Source organism: Dunckerocampus dactyliophorus, chromosome 18, assembly GCF_027744805.1.
Source record: "Dunckerocampus dactyliophorus isolate RoL2022-P2 chromosome 18, RoL_Ddac_1.1, whole genome shotgun sequence".
Taxonomy (NCBI): Eukaryota; Metazoa; Chordata; class Actinopteri; order Syngnathiformes; family Syngnathidae; genus Dunckerocampus; species Dunckerocampus dactyliophorus.
This window is the reverse complement of record NC_072836.1, coordinates 693159-715315: the sequence shown is the minus strand read 5'-3', so window position 1 is coordinate 715315 and position 22157 is coordinate 693159. Positions and strand designations below refer to the sequence as shown.

The window sequence follows — 22157 nt, the reverse complement described above, 5'->3', positions numbered from 1 at the left end:
TGATTTAGACCTGGCACGCAGACCATAAAGCAGGCTAAAACATTCAATCATCAACATGAATTGCCACATTATATTCCCTCTGATGTACCGTCTCTCAAATGGGTCGCATGTGTGGTCTCTTCAGAAACAGATCCTGTACTTTGTTCCCTTCAAAGTCAGAGATGACGACCAGTTCACACCGTAAACGACGTGGAGCTCTACTTACTTTGCTTCCTCATCTCTGGCTATGAGGAGGCGCATGTGATTGGTTGCTGAAGCGGCTCTCAAGACATCCACGGCTCTGCCCAAAAAAAATATAGATTGTACAAATAATTATATAAATATATTAGCCGCGAGATTTCACTGAATTACCTTTCACTTGTGACGCCGATTAAACTTTCCCCGTTCACCTCCAAGATCTGGTCTCCTGGCAACAGGTTTCCTATCAGAAGTCAAATGTACAGTAGGTTGTTGACTTCCCAAGTATACTGTAGGAGTATCATCTTAGTATCATCTTGATGTATTACTTTGTGCAGCCAAGCACCTCAGAGACATACAGGCATGTCACAAAAATTAGAATATCATGAAAAGGTTCAATAATTTCACTTCTTTCACTCTTAAATTCTGAGGTATTGGGGCGAGAAGGGACACTTCTTCCTCTGAACCAACAGTCCCCAAACAACAGCTCCTGATTACAGTCCTCATCAGGCCACCACAGGAATCTTAACACGGCAGAGTCTTCAGCTGGCATCCTAACCTGATGAAACATGGCCTCAATATCCAACATGACCACCGTAGGTTCCTTATGGAGTCTCGTAATAACACCAACTAGCAAGCTTCTAAAATCTGGACCTTGGAGGAGCTGGGAGTTCAAGGAAATACCCTGGAATGTGGCTCCACAAAGACCACCCGCAGCTTACATTCGTACACACCACACCCTACCATCACAATGGTCCAGCTGCTCAGCGGGAACGTTCTCTGCATCGTTACGCTGTTCCACCACCGGCCGACTGTTTGTCATTTTGAGGTCACCTTGTCTTAACGACAATCCAATACATTGGTCATTGACTTGCTGGGGTGACTCGGAGACTAACTCCATTAAGCACTTATCCTCCTTTGATAGTGCAGCATGTTCGTACTGCACAGTTTTAGGGAGTCCACTTTGAGCTGCTTCTCTTAAAGCTCATCAAGTCTCCCCACAGAAATCCGGTTTAGGGTTATGTCTGCTGCAAACCCTGCTCACTAAAGTGGCAATCTTCTCTAAGAGGACAGTTGGCTGTTCATCCCAGGATGGTCTTAACAAGGGCCTCCATTAACAACGCAAACCTCCTCCCATGGCTCTTATGCTTGAGGAACATTAGTGCCAATCAGAAGGTCCACATCCACATTGATTTTGGGCATGTCTAGTTGTCTCCGGTGCACCCGTCTTTGAAGGTCTTTGGTATGAGGGATACTGGCCTGATGAACAGGGATGCTCTTGTAACCCGCCTGTTTCATCCAGCCCCACGCTGGGGTCGAACACGGGACCTTGAGAATGCGCAGCCACACCAGCTGGCATGTTACTGTACATTCTTTTGTGTAAAGATATCAGGTAAGTCACAAAAGAGGTCTGAGTGCCCTCCAGCCACTTCCAAGCCTGACATCATGTATAAAGCACTATCTCCTGTCCCACTGATCCGAGAAGAATTCCCATCCAGCCTATTCATACGTCGCTCAGTACAAAACCAGGCTGTACTTCCCGGATCCAAAAATGTAAATGTGACCAGTGTGTCAGAGAGTGTACTGTGTTGTGTGCCGGCCCCAGTTAAACCACTGGACTGTACCCAGACCACAGCCCCATCTCTGGCCATTCCCAAACTTAAGTTAGCATGAACAGAACTTGCTTCCTCGTAACAAGGTGGGGTGCCTCTGATTGCACACTTTACACACAAGATGCCTTCTGCAATCTTTACTTCTGTGCTCAATGCAAGCGTCCAGTTCCCGTCACTGCTGTCATCACGGGACTATTCCTGTTGTTCATACGGCTGTTGTTGTGCCCATTGTTCTCTTGGCAGCGAAACCCCTCTGTCCTATTTTCTCTGTCCTATCTACTCTCTCTCTATCGCAGCCCTGCTGGTCGAGACAGACGGCCACCCCACAGAGCCTGGGTTTTGTTTGAGGTTTCTTCCCTAAAGGGAGACTTGTCTTAACTCCACCTCCTGACTGTGAGGCCAACATGCTAACCACTCGACCACCGTGCGGGCCTTGAAATTTTTCATGATATTCTAATTTGATGTAGCTGTAAAAATGATGACATGAATAATAATAATAACATGAACACATACAGTAGCTCCTACAAATAAGTCAATAGAAAATGTCTAAAGCAGTTGAAGGCTCAGGAAAATCAGTGAGAGTTTAAGTCGGTCATGACTTTGTTGTGGTCTGTTTTATTCATGTTTTGTCATTCTCATGAGAGGAAACCCAAAAACGCTGGATCTGTCACTCTGGATGAAATCAGGCAGACTGTGTTTAGCATTCACGTACATCCCGTGCAGCTGGAAGGCACACTCCAGGCCACATGTGCTCACATATTAGCAATCCTGCTCTTCCTGCATGCATGAACATTCAGGCAAGAAGAAACCAGGACTTTTTTTTAACGGGGACCTATTATGCTTTTCCTCTTTTCTGACTTATAGATGTTGTTACAATGTTGTATTCGCATGCTAAACGATGCCAACGCGTCAGATAATGAGGTTTGCACATTTGGAAGTGAGCCCAGAAAGCAAGCTGTGTTTTACAGAGGTCCATTGACGTCAATGCAACCCGGACTTCCTTATATGGGCAGAGCCAGCAACACACTCCGCTTCACTCTGCTAACGGTGTTAGCATGTTGAGCAATGGCTCCCAGGAAATGTTTGAGAGGGTGTGCCTAAAGAGGCGAGTATCAGGCAGAAGTGGTTGGAGTTGCTGATTCCCGACCAGCAAGAGAAAAATATGCTCATCTGTCAACGACATTTCACACGGGACTGTTTTGTAAACACAGGCCAATATGAAGCCGGACTACCTGTCAAACTGTTGCCAAAGTCTGACGCTTTTCCAACGTTACTTGGTCGTGTTGAAGAGTCAGAAGAGCAAGCTATAAGTAACAATTGATCAGTGTCCTAACTGTTTATTTTGTTTGAGTTATCGGACAAAAGGGGTTCAGCAGCTGTCCGGAAGTCCTCGAGAGCGCTCGGGAGTGTGACCAATCACAGCAAAGTGGGCTTGGTGGGAGGCGTACCTGGACAAGGGCCAGGGGTGGAGTAAATTACACAGACCGTTTGGGCGGGAGACAGGAAACACTGCAGGAAGAGAGAGGTGCAGAGCCTGGAAGATTTAGAAAGCTTTCTGTGCGGGTTATGGTGTGTAGCTGCTCTATAGGAGTCCACAACTCAATACAAAGGGCCGAAAATTAGTATAATAGGTCCCCTTTAAAGTCAGTTTATCAAGCACAAACGAGGACAAAGCAGGTCATAGTCCAGGGAGACCTTAAACCTCCAGACACAGGTTCGTGTTAAGCAGGACAGTATCAATCAAATCAGAGAAAAAGAATAAGTTCAGTTATGACTTGATTTCCAACATGCTTAGCGAAGTTCCACTGGAGTACATTAACATGTTTACACTTGTCCAAAGACCAGCTGGCATCTGCTGTGACCATTTGCCTAACAGCGTATACACTGGTCTACACGGGCGCCTTGCTTAACGTCATTCATCTGTTCCTCAAGGTCCAACTCAAACCAAAACGGACGAACCAAAGCAAATGTTGTATAGATCTGAGCTAAGTCTTGCTAGCTAGTTATCCACCCACCTTCTGGTCTTCGGACTCCAAATGTGACTTTTTACCACAGTGACATTTTGTTTTTAAAGAAACAAGCAATGCGGTTAGTTGGGAGCTCCTTTTTGTTCCATTGGGAAGAGGATATCACGGTCATGAGGTTACGTACTAACTTTCACTGAACAATGCAGCTAAACGTGTACTGCTAAGAAGAAGTTGGGAATGTACGTAGGTACGTAGAAGTCATAAATACTGGAACTTCATGCATGAAACATGACAAAATGCCTTCTAGAAGCTTTACCGTCACTGGATGCAAGGCCACCTGGTAGAATCCTTTTCACATAAACTCCAAACTCCTCTCCCGTAAGCTCCTTCACTCCTCCGATCACTTTAATTCCTGAAGGGAAGACAAATCCATCAATTCAAACGCTGCATTTCTAATCAGCCCTTCAGCATCAAAGGCAGTCAGAACACTTTTCAAACGCCTCATTCCACCAATCAAATCATCCTTTGCACGCTGGTAATGTCGGACATCTGTGAATCTGACCTTCAAGCTTGGCATCCCACCAGCTCACAAGGTGCACTGTATTGGCACACACGCTCCAAGCAGCCGGTGTGACACCACCGAGGTCTCTGGAAAACATTTGCACTTTTCAAACGGTGCGGCTCTGGCGTTTCAGGTGACTGATAAGGTTTCTTGTGTGCTCCATGTTTGTTTTTACCCTCATCGCCTTAAAGTGAACGTTTGTCTTGTTTACAAGGGAGCTCAGGGGAAATTACGACAGGCCGTTAACGTGACAGGCAGGAAAAAAGTAGCGCTTGATTTGCTCACCCACACAGTACGGGTAATCGCAGCTAATTGGAGTGTTTTTTTCATGTTATGGGATTTGTCGGTATGATGTCATAATTCCCTCATATCGGCCCCATAATTGTCGGACTGATAATTACTGTGCACCTCTGTTTTCCCATTTTTGCTGTTTTTTGGTTTTGTGTTTATTTTTCCCTTTCTTCCTCTATTTTTACCAATAGTGCTGTTTTTTTGTGTATTGTGCTTTTTTTTCCTCTATTTTCCCAATTTTTTTGCTTTATTGTGCCTTTTTGCTGTATTTTTGCTTTCTATTTTTGCTAATTATTTTTCTTTTGTTTATTTGCCACTCTTTTGCTGTATTTTTTACATTTTTGCTGTTTTTTTTTGTTTATTCTGCTTTTTCTATATTTTTGCTTTATTGTGTCTTTTTGCTGTATTTTGTCAATTTTCGCAGTTTTTTTGTTTCGGTTTATTTTGCCATTCTTGGTATATTTTTCCTATTTTTGCATTTTTTGGGGGGTTAATTGGGATGTTACGACAGGCTGTTAACGTTACAGGCAGGAGAAAAAAGGAGCGCTTGATTTGCTCACCCACACAGTACGGGTAATATCACCTCATTGAAGCGTTTTTTTGGATTTTTTTAATCATCAATAAGCGGCATAGAAAATGGATGAATGGACTATCAAAGCTATTTTTAATGTTATCAGGTTTATCGGTGTGATGTCATAATTCCCCCATATCGGTTAGATAATTATTGTTCACCCCCACATCTAAAGATGTCAATCCACAGAGCAGATGGTCAGTAAAATGATGAATCAAAGTCTCACTTGTGTTTGATATTAGATATTATATTAGGATTTTGTTGAAGTCATTGTAGGACCCAAGGATGTCCACGTAGCCTCGGCCGGCCTCCACCACCAAACCCAGCGTTACTGATCGTTTGATTTTCCACCCCATGAGCAGAGGTGCCAAATGTGCATTTGAAAAGAGAAAGAATGTGTGAAGTAGTCAGCGTGAGACAACAAAGCCACTGCTGTTGTTAGCACTGAAGCATTTAGAGCAGCCTTGCAGATGCATCACATACCTTGGGGGGCTCTCTGGCCTTTATGTGTTTGGACAGCTCTTATACGTACACGTGCAAAAGTATAAGCTGCTTTGCTTTCTACCCCTGTGCTGCTTTTAGCACACACACACACACACACACACACACACACACACACACACACACACACACAAACACACACAAGGTTCACAAGCTGGTGCACAGTACATGACTCATTTCCAGTTTTTGTTGCTTGCAGGTAAGAAAAATCATATGACAGCATCCAAGCTGTTATACATGCTGCTAACATGTTGTATACATGTTGTATACATGTTGTATTCTGTATACATGTTGTATACATGTTGTATACTGTATACATGTTGTATACATGTTGTATACATGTTGTATTCTGTATACATGTTGTATACATGTTGTATACTGTATACATGTTGTATACATGTTGTATACATGTTGTATTCTGTATACATGTTGTATACATGTTGTATACTGTATACATGTTGTATACATGTTGTATACATGTTGTATACATGTTGTATTCTGTATACATGTTGTATACATGTTGTATACATGTTGTATACTGTATACATGTTTAATACATGTTGTATACATGTTGTATACTGCATACATGTTGTATACATGTTGTATACTGTATACATGTTGTATACATGTTGTATACTGTATACATGTTGTATACATGTTGTATACTGCATACATGTTATATACTGTATACATGTTGTATACTGCATACATGTTGTATACTGTATACATGTTGTATACATGTTGTATACTGTATACATGTTGTACATACCGTACAATCATGCACTCATGAAGTGTTCCATATACTGAGGTGCATATAACACGCGTATCTGGGACACACGTACATACTTTTGTGTGTCTTTACCAATTCTATTTGATTTGTGAAGTGCCTTTAAAAGAGAGTTTCCCGACTACAGTCAAACCTGTCTATAGCGGCCACTAAAGGGAAACAGCAAAAGTGGCCACTATAGGCAGGTGGCCGTTATAGACAGGTTGGTGGCCATTTTGAATTTGTGCGCACATATTAACATGTATGTGATTAGAAGCTTGTTGTGTTTGCAGATACATATAATTATACTGTTACATGTTGACCAGTAGAGGGCACTGTGGGACTGCGGATAAAATGTTGTAAAGAACAACTAGGTTAATAAACCGCTGTTAATAAAGCCATTAAAGTGCATCGGCGACGTTAGTCTCTCCTTCCCCACAACAAGGGCATTACAGTATTGACCAGTGCACATTGTCTCACACCAGGAAATAAACGGTGCCACTGTCTGCAACAAGCTCCAAAGAAGACGGCTTTTTTTTAATGTGGAACAACTGACAGTTTGTGTGGATCTTGTGAATGATTGTGACTGAGCTAGGACTCAGTAATTAAAGTCTACACACGACGGCTTCATTGATTAAAAAACAAAACTTTTTCCTGCATGAAGCTTTTGCTTGAGTCGGCATTTTGGCCGCTATATGCGGTCAGATATTGACCAAGGGATACAAAACGGGTGGCCGCTGGCCGTGTTGGACAGGTGACTGCTATACACAGGGTCTATAACATGTAAATTTGCTGCAGGGGGGATTTTTCAGTGGCCGCTATAGGCAGGTGGCCATTCTATACAGGTGGCCGCTAAGACAGGTTTGACTATATTTTGACAGACAGCAAGGAAATAATTCAACATGCCATAAAGACAGAGTACAGTCAAATAGAATATATTCAAATAATACCTTACTAAAGTGTGTTTTTATAGCAGATTTTGATATTATTGCTTTCTGGAAAGTCAAACATACTCTAAACAAATCCATTTTCCCCATAAGAAATCATGCCAGTCCAGTTCATCTGTTGCAGAAAGGCAAACATGTTGATGAGTTGTACAATATAGTTGTACATGCATGAACGTATGTAAATGCATAGAAATGCTGATTGGAAGGGATAAATGACATTTTTTGTGTAAATTTGTGTAAAACGCAGCCACGTGGGCGTACGCTAACCGAGCTTCCGCTGTAGTTCAGAGGCCTTCCTCCTCTCTTTGGGCAAGGTCAGCCCAAAGACATGACCTCAGATATTATTTTGATCCTTGGTGTGAAAACAGTGACCGGTGTAGCTATAATGGAAGAAATAGGTGTACCTGTTTAAAAATAATACAAATAATCATTAACACGATGCAGTTAATGAGGTTCGCTTGTTTTTTAAATGTGAACAAAATATTGTCACATGTTCAAATAATATATTGCCTGTGCCTCTTCACCACCACAGTAAGATATGTGTATATATACAGTATATGTATATGTGTACTGTATGTAATAAGGACATACAGTATGTGTGTGGGTAGGGCCAAGATACTGATGCATTCCAATGGGAAGGAAGCGATGTACAGATAAAAACAACAGCAGCTCTCTGCATTCTTAACCCAGTGGAGTTAAGTGGGTTAGGGCTTTACACCATGACCTACTTTGTATCACAGGCAAACACACTGATACTGAGCAGGGATACCTCCACTCCACCGCACAGAAAATCCCTTTAAAAGCAGGACTTACATTACTGGACACAGGAATGCACAAAACACAATCTCCCGTCTCACTAACATGCACTCTCATTTATTTTCTACGATACTTAACAGGCTGTATCGCAGGCAAACGCTGCCTCAAGAGCGAGTTGGCTCCACTGCCCTGGTTCTACCTGCTGACAATGGCGTCTAGCATTAGCATTCATCAACTGACTTTCCATCCATCTTCTACCGCTGAGCCGAGGTCGGGTAGCGGGGCCAGCAGCCTCAGCAGGGAAGGCCGGACTTCCCTCTCCCCGCCTACTTCATCCAGCTCCTCCTGGTGGTTCCTGAGGCGTACCCAGGCCCGTTGAGAGACACAGTCTCTCCAAGGTGTCCTGGGTCTCCCCCGAGGCCTCCTACTGGTCGGCCGTGCCATGAACACCTGCCCAGGGAGGCGTCCAGGAGGCATCCTGACCAGATGCCCGAGGCACCTCATCTGGCTCCTCTCAATGTGGAGGAGCAGCAGTTCTACTTAGTTTCTCCCAAATGACTGCTTCTCACCTTATCTCTAAGGAAGGGTCCAGCCACCCTCTGGAGAAAACTCATTTCGAACGCTTGTACCATCTTGTCCTTTCGGTCACTGCCCAAAGCTGATGACCATAGGTGAGAGTAGGAACGTAGATCCACTGCTAAATTGAGAGCTTTGGGCTCAGCTCCCTCTTCACCACAACGGACCCATGCAAAGTCCACATCATGGCAGGTTCCGCACCAATTCGCCTGCCCAGCACACGTTCCATCCTTCCCTCACTCATGAACAAGACCCCGAGGTAACTCCTCTACTCTTCACACCGGAGATGCCACTCCACCCTTTTCTGGACGATGACCATGGACTTGGACTTGGAGGTGCCGATTCTCATCTCGGCCGCTTTAACCGATCTGGTGAGAGCTGAAGATCACGGCCTGATGAAGTCAGCAGGACCACAACCACATCATCTGCAAAAAGCAGAGAACCAATCCTGCAGCCACCAAACCAACGCCCTGGCTGAGTCTACAATTGGCTTTCTTTTTACTTTATTCATGTGAGCGGAACCTTTCACAGTGCAAGTTCTCATCTCACTGCACAAGGAGATGACCAACACACAAGTCACATGTCCACCACCTATCACAGAAACATATCTGGAGTTGTGGAAAGCTGGTGTACACAGCCGATGTTCAACAAGACTTCTTTGTGATGGGTGGCGTCTTTTCTCATAGAACTCAAGCCAAAGTGTCTCTACTCACCCAAGCCGTTCTCACAGTCTGTAAAGTCCATGGAATGAACGGTTCTGTCTGCGCCATACGGACCCATGAGTGTCCTGGTTCAAGGTAAAGGGAGAGAGGAGAGAAAAAGTAAGCGATCATTCAGCTAATCAACCATGAGTTGGTTTAGACCAGGCGTTGCCAATCTTTAGTGTCAAAAGAGCCATTTTGCCTCCTCTTCTGGTAACATGACACAGCTTAGAAACTTTGAAAACTTTTTAGAATGTTCCATGTTCCAACAACCGAAGTGTGTAGGTCATGTGTAGGTCATGTGTCATGTCTACTTTGGAATCACCTCAGCACTCAACCACCTTGGCTTTTTTTCTTGTGGAGTCATTCCAGCGTTTGTTTCAAACGAGAAGAAAACGTAGCCAACTTGAACATAAACAATCCAGTGTTTGCTCGATATCATCGCCATCACATGACCCATCACAGGAAATTCAATATGCTTGCACTGAGTTCATGTCCTCAGTTCGCCACCTGCTGATGTTTGCTGTCATTCTATTGGTCCTGTTCTTCTCTGCTCATGGTTTTTGCATGCATTGCCTAGTTCCTGTTCCCTGATAGGCGTAGTGAGTGTTGCTGTTGTTCCTTGGCTGCGAATGTTGACTAAGGATTACACAACAACAGCAACAACAACATGAGGCCTTTACTTCCACAGAGAGATTTCACTGCTTTTATTGTGCGCTTGAACGCAGCCTTCCAAAGACAAGGAAGCACGTGCACTTCACCCATAGAAGAGAAGACAAAACTGTCATCATGCAGCTGTCCAACACGTTTATGTTTACCCCCACCCAACAATGACTTTGGGGGTACACGGCGAAAGTGGCTCAACCAAACCAGGCCTTGTGCTCAAGATGCAACTTGACAAAACTTGACACCCGCAATCAGACTAAACTGGTCCCTCCACGGTGGTTATCAATGTACTTGGTCAAGTCCACTTTTCGGCTTATTTCAGCTTATTTACATCTTTGAAGTATGTCTTCTTGTTGTATCTGATTGTGACCACTAGGTGGCAGTGCAAGGACAAATTCTTGTGTCCAACAACTGCTTCTTCCCTGAGTTTGTCACGTAAATCAACTATAAATATTGTATTCATGAATGTGCCTAACAGGGGTCATCCCACGCAGTCCAGCCCTGCTCATCCGCAACCACATCCCCACCCAATGAGTGTTAAGTCCAGTGGCGCTAGCCATTGAGCCAAAAGGCCTGGGCTGTCCAGCGCTGCTCTTAAGGCATCGAGGAGTGATGTTTACACAACGTACTATCACCACAGGGCTGGCACTCATCACACATATTCCATATCTACCTCATCACACCAGTATGGAGCTGATAACGACACTACCTTGGTGTCAATGATACCAATGATAGTGATGGGAATTTCGGCTCTTTTAAGGGGACCGGTTCTTTTGGGATTGACTCCCTAAAAAGAACCGGCTTCCAAACGCTGGCGTTTCAGGTGGCTGATAAGGTTTTTTGTGTGCTTGATGCTTGTTGTTTTTTGCCCGTCATCGTGGAGCGTTTAGTACAACTAGCACACAAAATGTCTTCCTCAAGGGGAGTGTTTGTTTACAGGTGAGTTTACAGGAAGTCACGACAGGATGTTAAAGTCACAGGCAGGAGAAAAAAGGAGTGCTTGATTTGCTCGGCTAACGGAGCTATTTTTAATGCTATCAGATTCATCGGTATGACGTCATAATTCCCTCAGATTGGCCTGATCATTATCGTGCAATAAATAATAATAAATGGTGTATAATACAACGCAAAAACAAAGGCACATCTTAATTAGACCAAAAAGTCCTGATTTCTTCAGTAAGTTTCCAGCTATTTACGGTGAAACAAAACATTACACACCAAATAGAAATGAAAATGTGCCCAAGTGAAGAAAAAGCAGCATAAAAGCATCCAGGCAGGGGTTTTGCGAGCGTTTGGTGAAGATTGGCATTCAGTAAAGGAAAGCGCTTCAGCTTGTTTCCTGTTGCTCCTGTCTGCTTCGTGTCGATGCCACACATTCCACGTGCGGCTTTCACAGAACAAAAGAGAGAAAATACCCGCTTCGTTCGCGAACGACCCATCACTAATCCGCCCACCTTTACGCTAATGATTGACACGATGGATTCCCTTTTATAATAAACCTTTTGATTGAATGGCTGAAGGCATCACCGTGCATGTTGTGCGTAGTTCCAAACTTTAACAGACATGTTTTTTTAATCCACAAAACGGCTTTTGCAGGCAGACTAAATCTCGTGTTGCGCACAAGCAGACGACAGATGGAGGATCCAGGAGGAAAGACGAGCTGCTGTTTGACACGTTAAACCCTTAAAAAGAAACAAATATTCCGAACTGATGGCGGCCCATTTGATAAGAACAACAAAGAAAGGGAAATCGTGTGCGTTGGGGAGCCATGTTGTAATAATGAACACGTCATTCAAATAGTTGGCCGTGTTGCCAAGGACACGTCGTAAAAGTACCTTCCTGAAAGTATGTTTACCTGCTGATGATGACCGCTCCTTTGTACATGACGGAGAAGGTTGGCATCTTGGTCCTCCGTCCGAACGGGCGCACGGATGGTCGGTCGGAGCTTCCCGCTGCCTCAGCCCCCGACCAGCAGCCCCATGCTGGTGTGTGTGCACTAATTCCCGCTAACCAGCAGCACGCCGCTCACATCTCCCACCTTCATCCGCACATTTAATCTCTTACGCAACTCAAGTCCACCAAAATGAAAAAAAAGGTGACACACAAACAATTATTTAGCCCATCCCGTCATCTTTGGGTGCCTGTTGGACGTGATGAGAGCTGCAGTGAACGAGTGGAGGTACACATGCGCGATGCAATCACATTGCTTCCAACAGTGCAGAAGAAATGTGCATTTATTGCGTCAGGTTGAGCGGAATGCTGCAAGCTTTGCGTCAATGCTGGAAATGATGATGTCATATTGAAAATGTTATTTATTCATATTCCAAATGAACACAACATTTATAGAAATGATCCAAAACACCACAGAACACATGCAGATGCAAAATGATGCAATACATAAACGCTGCAGGATCAAAAACAAATGCAAAGGAAAAATGCCGCTAAAAATGCTAAAAAAAAAAAAAAAAAAGTGAAATGACATGAGTATATTGCAGTATAGTTTTTACATGTTTTCATTGTGCTTTTCTGAAAAGACAAGTTAAGACCTTGTCTTGTCTCGTTCTCATAGACCCAATCTTATGTATCGTGTCGCCTCGTGACAAAGCCGGACAACTTAACTGTCAAGGTGCAGATAGCACCGACGTTAGCCAAATCGTTAGCTTGTAGCGGCGCCAGTACGGCCTCGTCATTGTCACCGTTGTCAGTCGACATTTTTACCCACGTCGAGGTTCACCAAATGTGGAGATGCGATTCGCAAGGAGACAGGAGCGGAGGCAGGCGGCGCCAGTTTACTCTCCTCTCAACTCAGCTATCAACAACTCTTTAGCAACAGCTAAGTGACCCGGAAACAGAAGTACACTTGGTGAATGTCTAAAACAATATTGTGGGTCACCATAATGTTTTAATTCCACGACAGGAGATGTGTGATGTGAGTACTTGTGGTGTAACTGTGTTAGCTAGCGAAGAACTACAGACTCAACCGATGATGACATCATAGGCGGGCAGCGGAGCAAGCTATTAGCATGCTAACAAGAGCATTTTGTGATAAACGCACATGAATAAGACAGTTGCACGTGTGCCGTATGGTACGCTAACTGGGAAATGCACGCACCAGGCGGATGCTAACTGAGGCTCCGCTGTAGTATGATGTCAATAATGGTTACAAACTGCTTCTGGTGTCATTGGCTGGTGAGCCCAAAGCCTTCAGCTTGCAATGAAAGTCAGTGGCGTGTTTTGTTTGTTGTGTAGTGTTGTGTAGTGGTGTGCGGTGTCGCCAGCTAAATGCTTTGCATGAGCTTTTGATTTGGGTGACTTGTGTTTACTTTGCCGTGCCGCCGGATTGCGTAACATGAAATCCAACGTTTGCAAAGGTCTAATACCTCAAGAAGCTTAGCGTTTCTTCAAAGCAACTTTGCAGCACATTTATCTAGAAGTGGAAGGTGCTTCCAACGACGCAAAGCCTTTTCAGGCACACTGACGCAACAAATCTTTTCAGCTGCTAAATTCACCACTGTGACAAAAATATCTGATTTGATTCGGTTAGGTTTTCACCACGTCCACTGCAGTACGGCAAGATTAATACAAGTGGATTCAATGAAATGCATTGCTGTCCTCTTAGAGACATAAGCTAAGATTAATCAGAACAAGACTTTCAGCTAACTCCCCCCTGATTTACGGTAAAAAGATATCAACATTGACAGCTTCTCCTGCAACTACTGCACGTATCCCATGAGGTGAGCAGTCCATGAGGACGTAAACACACTCCCAGCGCTGCACAATATCACATCACATCACTATCTTTTATTATCATGATCATATTGTATTCCTGTATATACAGGTATTTAATGATTGAAACATAGCATACAGTACTACTGCAGAACACCATTGACAATACTATTGCACATTGTTGTACAACTTTATTGCTGTTGTTGGATTCATTTCTCCTGAGATTGAGGATAAACTGAAATGAATTTGGACCAACAGCTTTATGTGGGAAAAGACAAGACCATTCTCTTCATGCTTTTATAACAAACACGCAGGCAAAATACACTTGTCACCAGTGAATTTCTTCTCAAGCTCACCCATGTATTCTCCACTTCCTGTTATTTGGCAGCCATAGCAATGACCATTTGCCTCAGATCTTTAATCACTAAATCTGCACAGTGGGTCGTTATCAGATTATGGGATTATCCAGTCCGCACTGAGAAATCAAACAGGCTGGGACCCAATCACAGGGACTCATGAAAGCCGCACATTCTGTCTTTCCCTCTCTCACTCTCTCGCTCGCATACACACACACACACACGCTACACACTCATCCTACACACCGTCATGGTGCTCGGAGTATACACACGACTTCCACGCCATTGCTATATATATAACATACATGTGTAACATACACAAAGTGTTGTTAGGAATGGAATATTTTCTCTCTGCTTTAAGCAAGACTCATGAAGACTTGTTGATAGTAGAGGGACAATATTCCAATCCCAACAACAACAGTTCTCAATAGGACTGTTAGGAATGAAACATGTTCAATTCCCACAACAACGGTTCTCAACGGTTAGTTTCTGTTGTTGAGAATGGAGGGAAAATATTCCATTCCCAACAGTCCTGTCAATAGGACTGAGGCGTGAGGCTTGACGGACCTACAAGGACTCAATAGTAGCGTGCCACCAACCCTGTACCCATGGAGCAGCCCCAACAGGACCAGCCTGACTTTGGATCAAAGCTGCTGGTTCACTATTATTATTATTATTTCAAAATGTGCAAACAGTTCAAGACTTAAGGTCATTTAAAAATAGCATCCTGCTAGTCCTGCTACAGTTTCAGTGTTAAAGGTGTTGATGAAATGAATGAAAACGTGTAACATGAGCCACAGGGGATACCTGGATTAGACGCACGCTCCATTGACCTTGAATGAACTCCAGGCGGGAGCATCATGATACAAGTTTCAGCATGTCAGCGAGAGGTGAAAGATGCTGAGGTGACTGAATGAGAGCGTGTTGGTTTTTTTCTTTGGCGCAGCAAAAGTAAAGCGAGCGCAAGCAGAAGCTTGAACAAAAAAGGAGAAGACAGAAGTGGAGTCAAGGAAGAAAGGAAGAATGACAGCAAGCCTGTCACCTGCCATACCCTCTCTGCTTCATTCCCAGCAAAACCAATCAACGCCTTTTCATTGGAAATATTACATACATCTCCAAGAAATGGACCAATCGTCTAAATCAGGGATGTCCAAAGTGCAGCCTTTCGGTCACGACCAAAAGTTCATGATGATGGGAGACTGGAGGAATCTAATGTAGATCAACTGCTAAATCGACAGCTTTGCCTTCCGGCTCAGCTCTCTCTTCACCACGACGGTCCGATACAGTGAAGGCATTACTGTGCCGATCTCACGCTCCAGCCTTCCCTCACTCGTCAACTTGAACTCCTCCACCTGGGGAAAGATCTCACTCCCAACCTGAACCCAGCCCTCCCTGTTGGGAGGCCATAGTTTTTTATTCAGAACAGTTTAGTTGAATAAACGCTCACTCTCTGTTGCTCACGGTGGGTTGTGCTCCATGACCGCATGCCCTGAGAAATGCAAGCACAAGGAGAACATGCGGTCGTTCCAGTCGTGGCAACGCAGTAAACAAGCCTCAGTCCACCAAAGGCTCAATCTCTCCCCCTTGCTGTTGCAGCAGAGACGTTATAGCAGCATGAATACAAGGTCTCACACAAATCACCTCTCAACCCCAGGCTGCTGCGTGGAAGTGTCACCTCTCATTCCCCTTGCAATCAATGACATGGAAACGGCTGGACGGTAACGGGATGCTCAGCGTGAACACGCACACACACACACACGCAACACGGTGGAGTTGGCTCAGGGGTCAGTGATGCTGCATTTAATATCCAATAAGCCTGCCCAGATATGAACATCTCATGAATAGGAATGATTGCTGAATGCCCGCTATCTAATAAACACCCCCCCATTATGTCTGTGAGCAATTTTACAATCATTTCAAATGACTGATAGTTTGCACAACAGCCTGTAGGGGATGCTGCTGTACCAATTTAGTCCAGGAGATGTCAGTCATGCACATTCAAATGTTTTCAGACAAACAAATCCGAAAGATGTGTTAAGTTCCTGGCAAGTGAAAATGCTACTGCTAACAAATGTCTGAATATGTTCTACTTCACAAGGCCCGGGGCACACTTACTCTTTACTATGTCATTTTATTATTTTAAAAAATGTATACGTGTGTACATATATGAATTGTACTATACCTTACTTTACTTTATTATACTTCTATTATATTAAGAAAAATATTTTAAATTCATAAAAAAATCTAAAATATATATTTTTAAATAAAATGTTGTGATATTTCGTGGACTTAAAAAATATGTTGTTTTTTGTGGTTGTGTTCTGTTAGACAACTGGTGTCAAACTCAAGGCCCAGGGGCCATATTTGGCACCCTTATTGTTTTATGTGGCCCACAAAAGCCTAGAAATAATGCACATCAAAAAGACTTGTATTTTTTGTATTATGTGATTTGATTATTTTTTAACATGTTTCCATTTGATTTATTTTGATTTTTTTAATATATTGATATTATATTATGTAACAAATCATTTCAAAAACCAAAAGACACAATCTTTCTTGCTAAATGTATCTGTCAATTAACTGCATGTATCTAAGGGGAACCAGAACAGCAATGTGGCCCACCCTCACAACGGGTTTGACGCCCCTGCTCTAACTCTAAAGTTGAAATATTTCCATACATGGTCAACAATTGCAATGAATACAAAGGACTCCTTATGATGCTATACTGTATAGGACAACCTTCTCAGGAATGATTATGTGCTGCCCTCTTCTGGACACTTCCCTCTTGTGAAAAAGCTCATTCAACTGATAACTCAACCGCTAACAATAATATGATACCATTCAGGATGGAAAATAAATGAGAAAAAAGTCCTTCAGCAAAGTCTTTCTAAGCAAGTCTGACTGCGTTTAAATATGCACACACACGCTTGTGCACACCAGGACATACCTGAGTGAGGTGTGACTCTTCCAGTCATTCAGGTGTGGTGACAGGGGTGGCATGTTTTCACTGTTTCAAGGGAAGTGGGACCTGCACTGCATTGCTTTAAAAGACCCGCTTAGAAAACAGTATACAGTACAGTAGTACTGTATATACAGTACTCTATATACAGTATGTACTACTATACTCATCACCTACCCATTTGAGCCCAGGATCCCTGGTCTTGGCCATGAACCAAGGCCAGACCCTCACTGTGATATTTATTTGGCCAGCAAAGTCCTAAAGATGGACTGGTCAATAGCGATCGACAGGTTGGTGACCCTTGCTCTAACACAGGGTGGGCAGACTTTTTGACTCGTGGGCCGCATTTGGTTCAAAAATTTGGCGGAGGGGCCGTCTATGTATAGATGGTCATCAAACAGAACGACATACTTGCTCACAGTGCAATGAAACAAAAACACAACACATCCACGGCCAGTAAACACATCACATAATAAACAACAACCAAGCGCTAAACATAAGACTTCACTTAATAATGTTCTTTCCCAATGCCCGCAAGGCATGCTGGGTAGTCCAGCGGCAACAACAATATGAACAATAAAACACCGGATATGAAGACGATGTTAACTCTTCCTTGATTACTTCTCTGACGACCTCCTCAGCATATTTTGCAATCAAGCAAAAATGCGACAAACGCGGTAACATGTTGGGAGAAAGAGTAGCACAAGCTAGCCAGCATGCCTTGCGGCAGGAATATGTGGGTGTTTTTTTGGCATGGGTATTGTGCGTAGATATTTATTTGTATGCCCACATGGTGCAGTGGCTAGGCTACTTTGTGTGTCGTGTGTGTCAGCGTGTTGTGTTGTTTGGATGGCTTTTTTGTACCAGCTACAGATGGCATCTGACTACAAGCACAACAGCACTGCAAGTCATGTCGCCGGTTACAGTTTGGATATTAAAGGTTTTAAAAAAAGGAATTTGGAAATGCCCGGTGGGCCGGATTAAGACGCTCTCAGTTTGTCTGTGAAAAACCGTATTTGTACTGCCTGAGTTGAAGTGCATGTGTCCAGGTGTACTTCAACTAATAGTGGTGAAAAGGTAGCTAGGTGTGTGTGGGTGTACCAACCTCGGCACATTTGGAATTTGGAAGTGTGACAAACAAGGAAATGGGGGTCTTTAGCGCTTGTGACATCATATCATGTTTTCCTTATTAGGGGTGTCGCAAGATCTCCCAAGATTAAAAGGTGACATGATTTCACGTTTCGAAAAAAAGCTGTCCCACAGGAACTTGGCCTGGGATGATAATTCATTAATTTGTTTGTTGTTCCATAGCACAACGGCATGAATGGAATGAGACCTTTTGTCAGTCATGCATTCTCTTTGTTTCAGTGGGCGGAGGCGGGGCCACTAGAGTACGCAAAGAGTGCAGAAAAGTTGTCTAAATCAAATGAGCAGATTGCAATGTTTTTTCATTGCACTTTTCTTAAAAGTGATGTTAAAATCTCGTCTCGTTCTGGTGGTACCGTCTGGTCTGGACTGAGTGTCAACTGAGTGTCTCGTGACACAACTGTTCTTTATTCATTGAGCTCTACAGAACTTTTTGTCCTTTCTGAGTTTTGCTCTAACCCTAAACCCTAAACCCAAAACCAATCCCAATCCCAATCCCAATCCCAATCCCAATCCCAATCCCAATCCTAACCCTTTTAAGCATATATTACAGTATTTGCACGCCATCATGTCATAGACACGTCCGGCTGGAGGATTCATGCGCTACTTGACCATAAGAGGTGACATTGTTTGTGGAGTAAAATCATCTTAGGAAGCATTTTTTTGTTTTTTTGTTGTGACTGTATTAGCACCTTTTGCTTCAGTCAGTCGGTCAGGCTGTTCAATGCATCTGTGACGGTGAATCAAACATGAAGGTTAAAGTCAGAGTAGAAAATGATTAAGCTGCACGACACCTTTAACAAGCCGTGGAATGCAACACAACATCCACACTCACCTCAGACTCACACTCAAACCCCATGCCAACACCCATACCTGTCATACCAGCCCCCCTCCTGCAAGTCAACTTCAGGCAAACACACCTTAAACTTGCACGGGTCCCACCTCCAGCGGGAATGTAGAAGCCATTCCGGCACTCATTCATTCGCTGCAACATCAACATTGGCTCAAACACAATCATGCATTTGTTACGTTGCACAACACGCATGTAGCACAAGTACAATTGTCAAGTAATACTTACAAAACTATCCGATGTCACCTATCACCTATGTCACCTATCGATTCCCATCCGATGCTGAGTACATTTCAGGCTGGTATCGGCCATACCGATCCCAACACTGATAATGTAATAATGTGGCTGGTAAATTTGAAAAGGTAGTGCATTTCATACCATAGCATAAACAATACATGACATTTAATTCATTTATTCATTCAATAAATGACTACTTTGGATAAATTCATAATTGAATCCAATCATTACTTGAAGTCATTGATTAATTTTTGATGAACCGTGAAGCATATTGAGGTAGCGGGGTGATTTACAATACAACAACAGAAAAAACACACATCATATCAAATCTCTGAAAGTGGTATTTCAAACAATAAAAAAGAAAAGAACTAAAATAATAATTGAAACTAGAGAAGCACTCTGAGAGCGCCATCGTCCCCCCCATATTGTGATTTCCACCATGGACATTAGCCCTACAGTGATTCAAAAAACTGAAAGCATTGTTTTGGTGTCTCCATCACGGCCACGCTTTTACTCAGGAGAATTTTTTGCCGCTTTCATAGAATTGATGGACTGTATTTCATTGTTGTTTTAATGATCCCAGCTGGTGCACGGCGTCATGCTCTCCTGATGAATGACTTAGTGTGAGAATGCTGCTAAACCAGTCCAACAGTCCAGGCAGCACACATTCCCGTCATAGTCCCGTACTGATGGGGCTTCCAGATTACACCCTTTTTACCTTTTATCACACATACCACCTCCCTGACTGGAGCTTTCATGGCAATTTAAGATCTTCACAAGTGGTCTCACTGGGTCTTCTAGCTCATCTTGGGTATGAATGCATATGAAAACCTCACCAGGAAGGACTGCTGGATGTGCGGGGATTACGTTCCTACTTCCACAGTGCACATTAAAAAAAGACATAGAATACATATAAAGTATATACAGTATATAAACAGTATATACAGTATATAAAACATAATATTCACGAGATGAGACAATATGTGAGACAGGCTTTTAATACTACTTAATATTACTATTACTAAGAGTACAATGAAAAAATATATGTCAATACATGGCAATCTACTAATAATCTACTGTCATTTCTGCTACACTTACACTCTCCTGCACACTTGCTTGTGTATGCTAGCGGCCCCGCTAGAAAAATAACACCATTTTAGTAGCATAAGTTTGAAATATTAAAGAAAAATGTTCTTTTTTTGAAGTTGCAACATGAGAAAGAAACAAAACATGGGTTAGGGTTGGGAAAAAGTTATAATATGGCAATAAAGTCATAATATTTTGAAAAAAAATAGTATTTGAGAAGAAAGCTAAAATATTTGGAAGATGCAGCAAAAATGTGGGGGTAGCAAAGAGTGTAGTTGATGCTAATAACAGGCTTTTTCAGCTATATGACAAAACTGAGATTAATTTTTTCTTGAACTGTAGCGTATATAACTTGTTAGCATATTACAAAATCTCAAAGTGGCAAAGTCACATCCTTTCATGTTTCACCACGTTTGGACGCCACTGCTACGGCATGACAACATATACTGTAACACACACACAGTGCTATGATGGTGTGAAGATGCGCACGCTATGCTAGCATGCCTCATTCATATGCGTATGTTAATGTGCTCAGTATGTGCGTTGACTCGCCACGCCCACGCTGAGCAGCATTCCACACGGGAGGCAAGGAGTGTAAGTTATGTTGGATGTTATGCTTGGCAGGGCTGCAATGTTCACACTCGCACTCTAGCAACACAAATACACTCTTATGCAATCGTTCATCTGCGGTACGTCCACTTCACATGAAATGTACATTTGAAATGATTGTGGCGTTGTCAAATGGTGGCCAGGTCATATCACGGTGTACTGTATCAGGAGAGAAATATTCATCTTCATTCATTGTTGTTCTACTTACCTCCTCCTTGAGCCACCCTTTTGTCTTTCCTCCCTTTGTCTCCCAAGTCAGGCGGATAGGCGGACCACCGTCAGTTTGTGCAGTACCGTCCCTCGTTTATGGTGGCTCGTTCCACACCCGACCACCATAAAGTGAATTTCTGCAATGTAGGATTCAATATTAATAAATGCAATATTTTCATAGCTAGAGCAAAGAAAACCTCTTTAGGACTTTCTTTTACCATTAGAAGATGTTCCAAAACACTTTTTTTAAGTGCACTTTTCCTTTAAAGTGATTTTTTGGTTGAAAAAGCCTTCATGTTTACTAAGAACTTTTACAAGAACAGCAGGTGACATGACAACTGAGCACATCCACAGAAACTAGGGATGTCCCCATCCGATCTTCAGGATCGGGATCGGCTGCCGATCCTCTGTATTTTGAAGACCGGATAATGTCGGCTTCCGCCACAAGATCGGGCCGAACCGGTTGCTGTATCACGTTCAGAACTCTGAGCCACACTCCGACACGGTAGGTGCGGTAATGCGCCTCAAAGCCGCTTGCCACTCGACTTGCCACTCGAAGTTAGTTTCACGTTGGATGTTGGGTGTTGGGCTCCGTAGCTACGGCGCCAGTTCCCCTCGCTGTGCCCGCACTGCTGTGTCATTGACCGCTCGTTGTTTATACTGGGGTCCATAAATTACTATTACGTTGAAGACAGTTTGTTAAAAAATGTCATATATTCTACATCACAGCACAAATGGATCTATAACCATGGCAAATGGTTAGCCCCACCCTAAAAGTATTTTGCACGCCCATTTTTTCCAATTGTATCTTTTATTGGATGGACTTTTATTGGATCTTTTATTGGATTAGCGACCTGCAGCATGCTTTGAAGAGATATTATCAT

The 22157-nt window shown here is 43.2% G+C and overlaps 1 protein-coding gene across 7 annotated transcripts in view; it reads right to left on the bottom strand.

The window, feature by feature from the left end:
* si:dkeyp-72e1.9 (syntaxin-binding protein 4) overlaps window positions 1-22157 on the bottom strand; it is a 46306-nt gene that overhangs the window by 21728 nt on the left and 2421 nt on the right. For 2 of the 7 annotated variants that reach the window (XM_054758577.1, XM_054758578.1), the window contains exons 1-5: window positions 11950-12312; window positions 9441-9514; window positions 4074-4169; window positions 352-421; window positions 206-280 (exon numbers count right to left, since the gene is read on the bottom strand). In XM_054758577.1, the coding sequence (XP_054614552.1) occupies window positions 206-280; window positions 352-421; window positions 4074-4169; window positions 9441-9514; window positions 11950-11996 (362 nt within the window). In that variant the 5' untranslated portion in view covers window positions 11997-12312. Of the gene's footprint in view, window positions 1-205; window positions 281-351; window positions 422-4073; window positions 4170-9440; window positions 9515-11949; window positions 12313-21271; window positions 21411-22157 lie in introns of those variants that run through there. The other 5 variants (XM_054758579.1, XM_054758576.1, XM_054758581.1 and 2 more) reach the window with 5 other exon arrangements.